Raw genomic sequence first — 15,550 nt, 5'->3', positions numbered from 1 at the left:
TTTAAAAAAATTGAAAAAAACGTGTTTATAATACAATTAAAATAATATTTAGAAAAAAAAAAATAGGTACCCAAACAAACAAGCTCGTTGTCATTGGACATGGTGCTTGTGTATGGATAGACCATATCGACCCATTAGGCTTGGCAACGCAATCCGGTATTAGTTAAGATTGTGGTTTCTGGATAAATCTTGGTTTAGGTGGGAATTATAAGCAGGTAGGATTCACAATTTCACATCACACCCAGTTTATGAGTAGGTCCGTTATGGAACGAAATGACCTGCTCTACGAAGAAGAGATAAGAGTTGCTAAGAATGACGGCTCAAATTAAGTGAGAGATCGCCGTTGCCCTAACCAGCTAGCTGGTCGCCGGCCAAAGTGGCAACAGTTAAGAGGACGAGAGCTCTGGAACAGGAGGCGGAGGGCTGGGGAGAGACTTGAATGGGAACCCGTCGGGATGCATCATCAAGTGCAGAAGCGGCCAAGAAGACAGATGTCGAACAGAAGCCGAATGACAAAAAAAATGGGCATCTCCAAAATGAAATATCTCAAGTTCAGTTGATTACGAAATAGTACTCTATATTTTACTCCTTCCCCTTTTTTTTTTTTTTTTTTTTATAACTGACGTTTAAGGTTTTGCACATCAATTAAGAAAAATTTTTCATTGCTTAAATCTGTACACTACTTTCCTTTTGTACCCTCATTAATTGTCCAAAGAGAGAAGCGATAATTACTAGGAGTAGTAATTAAGAACCCTGTATTAGAAAAGAGAGATAAAAGGATAAAATTATGAAAAAATAATTAATACTGTACGGGGATAATAAAACGACAGATAAAAGTACATTAGAGCAAATTTCTTAAACGTCGGTTACAAAAAAAGGGAGGGAGTACTTGATTAAGGATCATTGAAATGTGCTTCATACATTGAATTACATATTTAGGATGAAGACATCCATACCTAACTTGTTTAATTAATTTTTCCTTACCTTTCTCTTAATCGATCATGTTGTCATGAATGTCCTACTTGAGATAGTCGTAGACATATTCAGCTTTGACTCCGCAAGAAAATGAAGGTTCAAAGATTCAGCAGCATAATTCTGCTTTTCATGACCAGCATTCATGTTAGAAAAACAAAAAACTTCACATACAGCATTTAATTATTAGATTCAACATTCATGGCAACTGGGGCGTGTTTCTGTGTGTATGTATATTATGTGTTTAGTAAAGCAGTTCGAATTTAGTAATACCAAAATGAAATGAGAGATATATAGCAAATAAAGGTTTATGACGTCCTCCCAAAAGCTGAAGAAATTATAAATGCTTACAAAGTTTAATAAACTAGAACGATCGCGAGTTCAAGAAAAGTAATAAGGAAGAAACCTTCGCATGTTACGTCCCAAGGGTGGTTCATTATGACTTTTACTTGTACTGATTCAAAACTGATGCAAGACTTGCACAGGAAAGGAAAGGGCGCAAATTTGAATAATTCAGTCAGAGTAGGCCTCAAGTCAAAATGTAAGACCTTTTACCGATGGTCAGCCGGTCAGAGATGCATTTGAAAGTGCAAAGCCATTTTTCAGGTTTTGGCATGGTTTGAAACTTTGAAGGTGGGACAAAATCTTTTCCTCAGAAGTATTCTTCAGGTCCAGGATCAGAAAAGGGAGAAAAGTCTCTTGATCCTCGCCGTTGAAAAGGTACAAGCTAACGAGGGTCAACAGTCGTCCAAGTACTTTCACTCACGATTGCCAATCGCGCATCAATAATGTATTAATAATGTCCAAGTCTAACTCTTACGTCTATACATACATCAATCGCAGTTGGGACAGGCTTCCCATGAGTCGCGCATCATGCGTGTTGAAACTAGGAGCGTGAATTTACGATGCAAATTATGTTGACTCGCCTGACAAAAATAATTATATATTTAAACTCGATTTTTAACGAGTGTTAAGTGAATAAATTTGATTTTTTTCAATCAAATAACGGTAAAATACAGTTATTTTTTGTCAAACAATATGCAAAAAATTAGAAAAATTTTAAGTCACTCGTAAATGGATAATTGGACATACATTCATGCCCATTTATTAAATGAGTATGAATAATTAGTTTGATTCAATTATGTTTATTGGCCAATTATGACCCGCTCAAATCGGCCCAATGCACCCATTTTGAAACTTGTAGTTGAAAGACTTTGAAGTCAAAGAATCCGATTGCAAAAAGATTTGAAGATAGGAATTTCAACAGAATTTAATGTTTTTTTGGTATAGGAAATAGGAGTTTTGTTCAAGTATCCTCAGCTGTTTCATATACACATATTATATTATTATCTTAAAGACACAACGTTACATATAATTTGTACCTCTGAAGTGTGGATTAGTTTTTCCGTTGACCTTCTGTCATCCACAATGGGTTGCTCCTTGAACCGCTGTTCAACAGTCCAAGGTCCTTATTGAGCTTTCTACCTAAAAGGCCTAAACTTAACCATTGCCCAAATTGTAGAGGCCTAACCCTTGCCAATCCACACCCTTGATCATTAACGATTCAACAGTTCCTTATTTTTTTAGAAATTGGACGAATTGTCTCAATATCTTTTGAGCGTAAAGTTGGGCAAATCCGGGTCCTTCAAAAAAAAAAAATTAAAAAATCTATGTTTCTACAGCCTAAATCCATACATGCTATAACTTTAAATACAAATAGTACAAATTATCAATTCTTGTGGTATAAGTCATTAATTTATTAAAGGTATGAATTTAGGTTGTAGGGTGTGAATTTAACCCATCCCTAAGTTAAAAATATTAATTAATAACTTATGACTTTTTAGATGTTTTTAACCAATTAATCTTTCCATATCTCACCTCTTCATCTTAACAGCCAACTCTTTTTGATATGAGACTCTGGAAGTGACAAAGTTAACTACCATTAAACGTAGATAAATAACTACATGTTTCTCTAGAGAGTTTAGAAGTGTTTATTTTTTTTGGTATAAAAATATCATCATTCATTCACTAAATCTGCACTAATAGTAGAAATTACGGCAACCATATATAGAGTCAAACAGAGCTAAAGAACGAGATACTACAAATTTAAAAAATCAAGAGAATATCACACCATGAAACTTGAAAAATACATAAAAGATCAAAAAATGTTTATAATTCGATGATGATCTGTGTATGCTTCCAACTGCACTACTTGCACTTTTAGGTCTAAATATGAATATAAGATCTAATGATGAGATAGATTTAAGGATCTCAATTTGATAATCAAATATGAGAAAAACTTAGATCAATAAAAGAAATGTAAAAACTAACAAAAATCTTATTGGGATTGAGAGAAGAAAACTCTCACCGAGAATTTATAAGAGAGAAGAAAAGATAAGAAACTTTCATTATAAAACTTTTAGAGAGACTTCACAAAAATAAAGGAAAGAAGATATAAGAAAGAGGCCAAAAGACCCTTCTACGGAAGAAAATGTCTTATTTGGAAGGGAAGAAAAAAGTTAGAGAGAAGGAGGAGAGTCTAGGTTTAGTGATCTCCTTAGTGACCTTCTATATTTTAAATTACCACTTTTAGAACTCTCCCTAACCTTACTTTGATTATGTAAAATTAAATTACCACGAGAATTGCCTCTACAACTCTTTTTAGGGATACAAAAATTAAAAATCTTGATTACCAATACAAGTTAAGTTAATAAAGGGAAAAAATCGCGATAGTTCTCAAACTTTCAACTTTGCGCACTTTTAGTTCTCCAACTAATAGGTGCGTAAATGTAGTCTTTCAAATAAAAAAAATTGTGTATTCCTAGTCCATCCGTCCAATGTGGTTGTTAAGATGGACGGGAAAGACATTGTGTGCAGCATTTATCTAGAAATTTTAAGAAAAAACATTTAGGAGAGGCGTTAAAGGAGAGATTTTGGAATATTGCATGCTGTACTACACCTGAGCACTTTAAGGAGGCAATGGTAGATCTGAAGACGTATGACAAGGAAGCACACAACTGGGTGAAAAAGGCACCTCATTCTCGGTATTGGTACAAGGCATTTTTCCCAACTCATACCAAATGTGATATGCTGGTCAATAATCTTTATGAATCTTTCAATGCTCATATCCTTGAAACTAGGGATCAACCTATAATTTCACTGCTGGAGGCTATCAGAGAATGTATTATGGATAGGATTCAACAAATAAATGCAGCCATGGAGAAATGTAAATGTCCTATTATACCACTGCCCACCAAAATTGTTGATGAAAGGGTCAAGCATTCAATCCACTAGAATCCTATTTGGAATTCTGTTGTTGGTTATCAAGTGAAAGGCCCAAGAGGTTACCAATGTGCTATAGACCTAAAGAAAAGGCAGTGCACATGCAAATTGTGGGCCGTAAGTAGAATTCCTTACTGTCATACAATAGCAGCAATTCATAGGAATAATGGAAACTCTTATAACGAACTTGAAGATTGCTACAGTAAAGATCTATTTCTAATGATATATTGTATTGTTCTCCAACCAATTAGTGGTGAAATTCTATGGTCCTCATCGATCATGCCTCTATTGGACCAACCACTCACAGTTGCTCAATCTGAGAGGCCAAAAAAGGCTTGAAGAAGAGACATCACAGAAGGAAACAATCATGGTAGAAAATTGAGAAGAAAAAGGGTTATACATTGTAGAAAGTGTAGGAAGGCATGTCACAAAGCAATTACATGCAAAGAAGGGTCCAATCAATCTAATCAAGTAGAATAGGGTACTAATGATGGTGTACATACTCCACATAGTACATTGCCTTATAAAAGTCCAAAGTTCTCTGCGAGGCCATCTAAAAAGCAGACTCTGAGTGTTACACATGCAAATGAAGATTAAAATCTTACTTTTTTTAAAAAAAAAAAATTTGCTGCGTTTGACAGGTTAGAAAAGGACCAGCAAAGAAAAAAAAGGAGGACTGTAAAGCAGTCATCTCCTCAAGTTTACGAGACCAATGAGCATCAACAGTCAGGATTTGAATCTGTACACCAATATGAGCATCAGAATGAGAACCAGCAATAGCAAATAGATCAGCAAGACCGCCAATCATCATTCCAGCATGTCCTCAACACAGTAACTAGCTCCTAAGAGGCAGAAACGAAAAAGTTCTTCAAAACAGCCTTTAACAGATGCTGATAAAGGATTTATCAATTTTAACTATGCATATTTGAGTAAGCAACCTCCCTTCACTGTTGGGAATGGGAGGGAAAAATGGAGTGACAGGAGCAGAGAAAAAGCTGGTAAATGAAAGGGAACTAGAGGTAAAAAAGGACAGAATGCAACTTAAAAATCCAACACCTACTAAATTAGTCTACTTTTGCTAGACTCAGTAGCACTTTATTGGACGATGGGTGGATCTCTTTTGACTGGGAAACATCTTTTATAATTGCAAATAGACAACTTTTGACCAAGTAATTGATTTTTTATCCAACTGCTTAGCATTTTATATAAATGGATTAGTTTTTTGTTTACTAAATGTTAAATGGTCAAGCTTGACTGTTGTATTACTTTTGACTGTTATGTTGGCTTTTATCCACTTGTAAATGAATAAATATAATAGGGCATTTTGTTATTATATATGTTTCTGTTATTTTTAGTATTCATTAAATTGTTCCCATTCTATTGTCATTTTCATGTGGCTACCAGCATGCCACAACAATTTCAAAGCTACATCGGTTCAGATTAAACTTCATTTCATTACTTCCATTCTTCCAAAAGTATAGAGTACAATTCAACTTTATATTCGTTAGCCTAGCTAACATTACAAAAGGCCAAAGCAATATGGGAAAGTACCAGTAGCCTTACAAGTTTCACATCTTGATGGATACAATTTTCACATGAACACATTTTTCATAGAGTTCCTTCAATTTGCAGCATTCCAAAAGTCCATCTTTCATCTCGATGCCAAACCACCATTAATAAGATTAAAACCTAAGAGAGTACCAGTAGCCTTACAAGACACTTCCTAATATACTTTTGCCTTACCAATTCTTGTTCCATGTCATTCACTTTCACCTTCAACTTTGCAGCTTTTGACTCTAATTTGCTCAATAAATTTTGCAATTCATCCGTTTGTTGCTCAGTTGCATTCACCCTTCTTAGAAGACCAGGTATCACCTCAATTGACCGATGACACATTTCCCCGTTGATCCAATCCCAAAACTCGCAACCGCCATCTGCGCATATTGCATATCTCCTGACAGGGTTCCGAGATGTCCACGAAGTCACCATCTTTGTCGATTTACCTCAGGGGCACACAGGAAGAGTTGAAGTGTTCAATCTCCTCATTTTCGACTCAATTGAGAGCCAAAAATCTACTGCTATCAGTCCTACAAGTTTCGGATGTCAATTGGAGTAAAGAAAGAGAAGAAGGAAATTTAAGGTAAGTCCCTCTGCTGTGCTCCAATACACGTGTCCATTTCAATAAACTACCTCAACGTTTTGGTAGCTTGATCCATTTGAGGTTTCTATGCATAAAAGACTGTGGAGTGAAAGAGTTGCCTATCTCACAAATGTTATGTGAGTAGTCCGTAATGTGTTTTCCATCCATTTTAACAGTCAAATTAGACAAATGGACTAGAAATACATAATTTTTTTTAATTAGAGGACTACATTTACACGCCTATTAGTTGGAGGAATAAAAGTGTGCAAAGTTGAAAGTTTGAAAACCATTGCGATTTTTTGCCCAGTTAATATATGTAGTTCACTTTAGGGAATTGTTGTAGAAAAAATAATTATAACAATAACTAAAAAAGCAGTTAAAAAGTGTGCAAGGGGAATGTTCCTAAAATTTAAAGTACTATTTCTAACCAATTAATGCTTGAAAACAAGTTTAGAGAAGAGTAAAAAAAGTTTTTTTTTTTGGCCAAGTGCTCAAATTATAATTTAATTCACTCAAGTGAAACAAGTTTGATGTCCTTTGTTCTCTCTCTCTCTCTCTCGCTCTCTCTCATTTTTTTGGTCAATGATGTTTATGGAAAAAAAAATTTTAACTTCTAAGTGTTTTTTTTTTTTTGTTTTTTAGGAAGTGGCAAGGAGAAAGTAGAGAATTAAACATAGGACCTCTAGTTTTTGACGTCTCAAGTTTAATCATTAGATTAAAATCTTATTAGAAATTTGTTTTTAATCAGATTACATGCACCTATTAATGCGATTAAATGGCTGGGTGCTTAGAGTGGCAGTTTAAAATTGGATAGGATAGGATAGGGCATAGGAGCCTGATAATGATCATGTTGTTGAAAGGCTGAAGACCAACCAGAGGAGCCCAACTGATATTGGGTCAGAGAACCAGCAGATTACCTTTCGGTATTTAAAAACAAATACGGGCGTTTGGGGGGATCGGTATGCCCAACTAACTATCCATCAGAGGCGAGCATAGACCTGGTTGTAGACTTAAATAACACAAAAGAAAAGAAAATGTAGAATAGAGGCTAAGAAAAACTTTAGCCAATTAAGTTATGAAACCAAACATTATTCCCTCGTAAATGCATGTCAAAGAAGTCTTGACAGGTGAGACTAAAGAATGGTTATCGCTAGAAGAAAACCAATAATAAATCGATCACATCACATCGAGGAAACACTTAGAAGAACAAATCTTGTATATTAATTCCAAATTTTTTACAATTCAAGAGTACGTACCAATTTATGGAACTAATACAACTATTAAATACGTAAGTGCTTATTCAAGACGCACCGGAGCATAATTCGCATTGTTATTGTTGAAATATAGAAATCTAGCATGCATAATTTAGCTAGCATCTTTAATTCTATAATGTATACATTTACTCTTTGCAAAAAACAAAAAAACTTTCAATTTAATAAAATTAACACCCTTGACTCCTACGCGTGCATGATAATAATCAAATACTTTTTGAGCAAAGTACATAGTTGCGACCAATTGGCTGGATGGATGTTTCTCGTGAATTTCATCTTAAATTGCTCGTTTGGGCCGGTGTGTTCGGTGTTACTTTTGCATTTGTGTTAAATTAAGTGTGCGTGTGTTTCTTCTGTCTACGGACAGAACATAGTTGCGGCGCATGCAGAGGAAGAGCAAAGTAGAAAAAAAAAAAGATGGGATCCAGAAGATGAAAGATTCTACACCTAGCGAACGAACTGCATGCCAATGCCTTAATTTATAAGCCCTAACTTCCCTAGCCATATATATATATATGATGTGATGATGAGAGGATGAAAGCTGAACTCGTCTCCTCGAGCGATTAACTAATATATAAGTTAATTAGGAAGTTATCGATCAAAAGATACCCATTTAAATACAGTATACATTTTAGTGGCACTGATCAAGAAGAAAAGGAAATGGGAGGGATGATTGATGGGCAAATTCGGACATATAAACCCCACAACTGCCACAAGCAGATGCAGATGCAGTGCTACAACGAGACACTGAAAGGGAGGGCTGTGGTGGGAGAGGCATATGAATGACTCAATTGACTCTCTTCAAGTTCAAACCATCCCTTTCGTCCGTGTTGATTTTCTCAACTTGAGGAGGTTCGGTTGCTAATATTTGCTAACATCGCTGATTTGAATTGATGCCAGCTCTAGCTACTGCCTCATCTTGTTACGCTAAAACTCCTATCATTTAACAGACAATCCACAATGCACTCTACTAGATGATTGATTGCATCTTTAATATCTCCTTCATATTCATGGTTTTTGCTATTTCCGTTTCCACCCCTTTTTTTTTTTTTTTTTTGTCTTTGCCCCCAAGAAGAGGAAGAAGAAGAAGAAGAAGATATTATTGAAAGCACATTGGCTTTTCATTCAAAGAAGAAGACTAGGCCACCAACCAAACAACCTTTTTCCTGCCTTTCTAGGCCTACACAATACTATTAACTCCTCCATGCTTTCATTTGGAATTTTGCATGACACCACCACTCCTAAGTCCTATCTAGATGAGATCCGCCACATCCAATTTCAAAAGAGACCTAGCGAGCATTCATGAGATGCACATACATATGCAAACATGCTCTGCTCTAGGTGGCGCAATCCTGAAAAGATTGAATTGAGTCCATTACCATACATATCAAATGATTGCCTTTTCCTCCCAACATTTTGATTATTGTGTACGCCATTACCATCATTGGTTTTGACCACTTTTCTTGCCACGAAGCAACACCGCCTTAATTACTTTGACTCCTTCCCGATACATACAGAATCTAATTCTCTCTCTGATGAGGCCTTTCTCATTTTTGCACTCCTGCCATCTTTTTCACTCATTCGGGTAGAAATCAAAGATCACTGCCAGCATCCCAACAATTACTACTCACCCCTCACCACCATACATGCATAGTTTTCTGTTGTAAGGCTGCCAATAATCTTGCACGGGTTTCTGGTCTGCTTTCTTTGTTTTTGAAGCGAACATTCCTTATTTATTTATTTATTTTTTTTATATAAAAATCTGCTAAAGCTGGCTACCTTTGGATGACAAACTCAACTTTGTGTTCCAATCCAAAAGCATGATCGCCATACCAAACTATGTGCTTCAACAATCAGATGCCCTTCATTTATGCACGTACTTAACCTAAGTCTACCTAAATATATACTCCCTCCGTTCCTTATTAGATGGCCTGAATAACTAATTCTCTTAGATTAAGAAAGTTGGTTATTTTCTAAAAGTCAACAAAAGTTTAACTTTACTTCTCAAAATTACCCTTTATCTCTCTTCATCTCTTCAACTACTTTTATTGTTAATGCTACAAATACTGCATTTAATTATTTAGAGTTCCAATTCAAGAAAGTTGAAAGGGTAAGCAAGGGTAAATTTGGAAAAAAGTTCATAAATGCTTTCTTGATATCATAAAATGACAGATAAAAAGAAACAATGGATTAGGACATCTAATAAGGAACGGAGGGAACACTGGTTTTTATATCTCTATATCGGTTATCCTAATATGCAAATTAAATACAAAGTATATATGTACCAACTAATTCCGTATACGGATGTTTCCTTGTTTCTATGATACCAATGACCAAACTCAAGAAAGGGAATTAACCTGCTTCATGATATTCTTCTACTCATTGCCTTTGGCTGTAATAAGGTTTGCAAAGTGGTTCTTGTTCTTATAGATTTGCATGTAATAAGTTTAACCCCTCGGCAAAGATCCATCTTGAGCTTCCTATATATATATATATCCACAACAAGCTCAATTTCTATTATACGTACAATGATTGGCAGACCGTCTTAATTTCCCCCTTGATTACAGCATCTGCATGCCGGGGCCTCATCGAATAAAGAGTTATCTCCTCATGTATCTGCCAGTTCGATACCATTTGACTTGCATATCCAAATTCCTTTCTATTTTCGAGACATCATCCTTTAATTGGAAGAAGAAATAGGAAAAGGAATAAATTTGACTCTTCATCACTGTAGGCAGAAGAAAAAAATTTATGTGTTTTCTATTTATACCATCACTACTAACTTTGTTAGGAAACCAAATGCAAAAGCAAATGAGTAACGTTTTTCAAAGTCCAAAAGCGCGGCCATATCTGGGACAACAATGAGACCTTAGTACTCCCCGAAATTTCTTACCAAGATCGTAAATAGTGCACGGAATAATGGATTTAAAGGGAGTGCAGCATGCAGGACTTATTATGGTACGTCAACTTTGCATTGTGTATTGAAAACCTATATATATATATAACACATAATTAATGTAAAATATATATATATATATATATATATAGGACTGTTAAAATAAAACCATTTTTAGATTTGGAAGTTTACGACGGTGAAAGGGTTCATAGTTGAATTTCCCGTATACAAAGTAAATGAGATACAATCTGTTATATTTCTTGCTTTTATGTGTCTTTTTTTTTTTTCCCCCTTTTCACTTATAAAGCGAGTCTCTTTAGAGTATACAAGTGGTTAAAATAATGAGGCATTTGATTTGTATGCGGGATCTGGTTGTTGGGACAGCAATCATAGAGACCACCATATATAATATATAGTACGAGTCCGTCCCATTTTTTGCTACATGCTTAGGCCATGCTTGGATTGCTTATTTCCGTCGAAAAATATAGTACGGTCGTTTTCCGTGATTACATTTCCCTATCACCTTTTTCCCTCACATATATCAAATCGCTACAGTAATTTTTCCATGAAAAATGACGGAAAATGCAATCCAAACACAACCTTAGTTTCGGATGCCATGATCACCAGCTACATGCTATAGTATCAAGCATCACTACATGAGTTTGTCCTTGGCAAATAGAGAGAAAGGAAAATTGGAAGAGGAGATGACTGTGGAGATGAAATCTAGCTTCAATGATTCGGTTGATTAACGTAGAAAGCTACTGCCCCGGGTGACAGTGAGGTAATTGATGTAGGTAGTCGTGACCTATTTGGTGTATTACACTCGTGATTGGTGACTTTGGCTAAATGTTGCTTATATGATTCTTGAGATTGGAGAAGTTGGGTTGGTCAGGTGAAACTTCGTGTCCTCAAAGAAGAACCTAAAATTCAAACAACTAATGATAGTAAACTCACTAACATGCCATGATTTATCCACCTTTAGGGAATGAAAAGTGTGAAAGAATAAAATTTGTGGGGAACAAAATCAATTTCAACAACAGGGGAAACAATCATGTAGTTTTACTAGATGAGGTGGGACAAAAGCAAATAACCAACCCAGCTAAAGGCAAAAGCAGCAGCAGCAAGCACGCATTATGCAGAAACCACACACTAGTTTATAGTAGTAAAAATTTACCCCCTTAATTAATACTACACTTTATATAAGAGCAAAGAAACAGCTACCCACTACTGTTTTGAAAGCCGCTCTAGGTTTTATTAGGTCCTGACAGTTTTAGTGATAACAAAACCTCAGTACGCATCAGGAGAATATTATACCCACTTAATAAAAAAGAAAGAAAGAAAGAAAAAAAAAGGGTGGTAGCTAGGGGATGGTGGTGGCTCAGCTGAATGATATATACTACGTACTCTACTGTGGGGATGGTTCATTAATTAGCTCTCTTGAACTAAATTACATTTCTTTTTATTCTTAATTAGTGAAGTCTTGCTTAGGAATAGATTGAAACTAACAAATTAAATATTGGCATGGCAATTTTCTTGGGTTTTGTATTTTCGTTTCTCTCGTCCCCTTTAACTACTAAAATATTGTTTGACGTCCATAATTAGATAAGGTTTGGAAGCGTCTGCAAAGAGTACAAGGCATGAAAGTAAGTATACCTACAAATCAGTCTATTTATTATTCACACGGTGTTGCCAAAATTAGCCACAAGTTGGGAAATCAGCAAAACAGCTGCCTAAGCCTAAACATCGCATGAGATTATAAGAATTGAAAAAAAAAAATATTTTCCTTCCTCGGTAAGTTCTCAGTAAAAAAATGTCCTCCTACATTTGCTGAGCTAAAAAGATATACTGAGGAGAACAAGAAGGTTATCTAAAAAGATATACTCAGTTTCAATTTCTGTCTGCGCACCTAAATGCTATAACTATACGCAGCACTGACGAGATTTACATCGAATTGTTTCAGGATATGGCCCAAAATTTAAATTTGGATAAAAACAGTTGGCAGGAGACTTTTTTTTTTGAATTTTTATTACATATGTTACGACACTTGGAAAATATCCTTGTTTTCCAAAAGAGAGACTTTATAGTCTGCCTGTGCCAGTTCATGTGAGAGCGACAGAGCAGATTTCAATATTTGAGCAAATGTAAAAAGGAATGGCTGTTCACTTGGTGCGCAATTGTCAAAGGAACAAGCCGAGAGTGCGGCCCATGTCTTGTGGTCCTAAATAGTTATAGAGGAAACATTATTATTAATGGCAATCTAATTACTGCATATGATGAATCTTTATGTGTACTGGAACACTGAGAAGAGCAGAGTAGTTTTGGTAAGGTGAAGAAGCTAGCGCCATGCATAGTTAGCAAGCTTGACTAATTCATCAGTGGGTGGATCAGCGTTAATTAATTTGACAGAGATTATTCATTCGTTAATCGAGTCAACGGTGCATGCGAGTTTGGGATGATTGGGAGAAAACAAAAGGAACAAAAGGATTAGTTCTGTTCTTTGAACAAAAGAAATTTAAGCAGCAGTTGTGGACTCGACTAGTTAGTAGTAGTGGAATCCATATATCTGCCGTAATTGGCGGTCCGATAATAGGAAACACGTCGCGTCTGAATTTCTCTCTCACTGTAGTGTTAATAAACAAACAATGGATCGATGAATGGTCCAATATATGGATGGTGGCAGTTGTTATAACATCAAGTCATTAGCATGGCAAAGTACTGTACAACCATGATAGGATAAGGATTGGACGTATCCTCTCCAATACATTTTCACACTACCACGCGGACACGGGCTCTGGAACTGGGATTGGGGTCGCTCAGAATTTGAAACGGAGATTCTAGGAAGCTGAGATGATGATGGTTGATGGAGGGAGGAGCTCATAGCTGAATGAGCTAGCGTACGTACGTAGTGCCTAATTAATTACTAATTGATTAATAATGTGCATGGCAAAAAAAAATTGAATGATCAAAATGGATGGGGGGAGCCCGGACGGGAAGGGTTAACAACAAAAAATTAGGCAGCAAACTAGAGACTAGTCGGGCGGAATGCTTTCAAATTTCGGTAGCAGCTAGCGGCACCTGAGGAGGTGAGAGTTAATTTGTGAGATCTAGCAGAGCTCCAAGGAGGACTCGTAGTCCAGCAGTTCTTGAATCATCTGTTCTATGTGATCATCTTCTTCAAGTTGCTTAACGAACTGGTGGTCCGCCGACGCCTCCTGCTGCACCACTCCGGACCCCGAAGACAAGACACCCTTTTCATGATCGTTATTATTTCCACCGCCAATATTAATGTTGTGGCAGTTAGGTGAACCGGAAGCAACCGCCGCCGCAGTGGAAGTGAAATGAATTTTGTGGTGATCAGTCGTCTGTTGGCGCAGGTGGAGCTGCTGGTGTTGTTTGGTGATTTGGAGGGAAGCCATGTAACACTTGTGCAACTTAGCGGTCAAAGTAGCAGAGAGGAGCTTTGAGGACGAGGTCTGAGGAGCATTTGGGTTGTAAGGGAAATTGGATCTGGCTCTGGGTCCGCACATTAGACGCGCTGCTTCATCGTACGCTCTTGCCGCATCTTCCGCTGTCTCAAATGTTCCTAACCATATCCTCGTCTTCCTGCACCACACCACAAATATCATCATCATATGTACATACATACGCACGCATCTTTATTTCATGAATGAATGAATACAACTTTAATTATGTCGTTTTTTTTTTTTTTTTTGGTTAACATCAAAAAGAAAAAACATATACTGGCTCACAATATAGGATGGCGAATTTCGGAGACCCAAGATCCCCAATGCCTCTGCCTAACGCCCCGGTATCGTTGTTGAGGTCGAGCCATTGATATTTGATAGTAGCAGCAGTAGTAGTAGTAGTAGTTTAAATGAAGAAGTCTTTCTTTTTTGGGTTTCCTTCCTGCAGCTAGCTCTCTCTCTCTCTCTGTCAGCTGTAGTGTTGCAGTAATCAATAATAGAATGTGATCCAATCGATCCTCAATGGGGAAAGAGTTTAGTAGGAATCCTCAGTGAGGAGGGATCGATATGAATGGAGTGGAGAGAATGAGGGAGGAAGAGAGGGTGGTGGCAGTGGTTTTTGTAGTTGGGTTCGTTAGGAGACATGCAGTGGAAAAAGTGCTCCATCCCTTTCTTTCCTTGGCCTTCTGTTCTGGCAACCAATTTAGGCAACTGGGTCCGCCCTCCCTCATCCTCATGGCGGGGGGGCCTCTTTCTACTGCTGCTGCTAGTCGTGGCCCGCTGGCTTATTTGAAGTGACAACCAATATACTAATTAATATTACTTGTTAGTAAACAGGGGAGGGGATTTTAGAAAGAAAGGGACCAAATTCAATTCACAACTCTACCTTTTGTTGCCCAGTTTCCTGATTGCCTTCCCCTGTGCTGAAGTTGAACAAATTATCATCAGGTCATTGTCTCGTAGATTCTGCATGTGAACATTTCCGGATGGATCACCAATACTCCCAACGCACCTTTTCATTACTGCTACATCCGCTAATATTGTTATTCTTATTGGTCAAGACCGACGACAACGTACGGTTGCTCCCAGAAAAATATTATTGAGTTTTTTAGGCCTGTTTTTTTGGTCACATATGCCCGCCCCACATATCAATATCAATATCAATATCAGTAAAAGGTTCTTCTATTCATTTGGTACTCTTTTTATTAGGATACAAATTAACCAAGTGAAGCTTATTAGGACACCCCAAGAAGACTCAATATGCTGCATGCCGATCGATAAAGCGTAGTAAAGTTTAGTTTCTTTAATCTTCTTGACGGGGGAGCCAGCATAAAAGAAGAAGAAGAGGAAGCAGCAGCAGCTGAAAATGAAAACCAGGAATGGATGATCAGCAGCATTTTTAGAGAGAGAAGTCACAGGTCTTTATCCGATATTAATAATTCATATCACATTTCAGGTTACCCGCAGCATGCAGGACGAGGAATTAGATGCCGACCAAGGAAGATGATTGGATACGGGACAGATC

At 36.8% G+C, this 15,550-nt stretch overlaps 1 protein-coding gene across 1 annotated transcript; it reads right to left on the bottom strand.

Moving 5' to 3' along the window:
• Positions 1–13,206: 13,206 nt before the first annotated feature.
• On the bottom strand, positions 13,207–14,597 carry LOC113706519 (ethylene-responsive transcription factor ERF003-like). The gene is made up of 2 exons (XM_027228441.2): positions 14,311–14,597; positions 13,207–14,164 (listed from the first exon to the last, which is right to left on the bottom strand). The coding sequence occupies exons 1-2, from the start codon at positions 14,391–14,393 to the stop codon at positions 13,666–13,668; spliced, it is 582 nt and encodes a 193-aa protein (XP_027084242.1). The 5' UTR covers positions 14,394–14,597; the 3' UTR covers positions 13,207–13,665.
• Positions 14,598–15,550: the final 953 nt, after the last annotated feature.

This window comes from Coffea arabica, chromosome 8c, assembly GCF_036785885.1.
Source record: "Coffea arabica cultivar ET-39 chromosome 8c, Coffea Arabica ET-39 HiFi, whole genome shotgun sequence".
In the NCBI taxonomy this organism is placed as follows: domain Eukaryota; kingdom Viridiplantae; phylum Streptophyta; class Magnoliopsida; order Gentianales; family Rubiaceae; genus Coffea; species Coffea arabica.
Note: the sequence above shows the minus strand (reverse complement) of the source record. Positions and strands in the feature narration are given on the sequence as shown.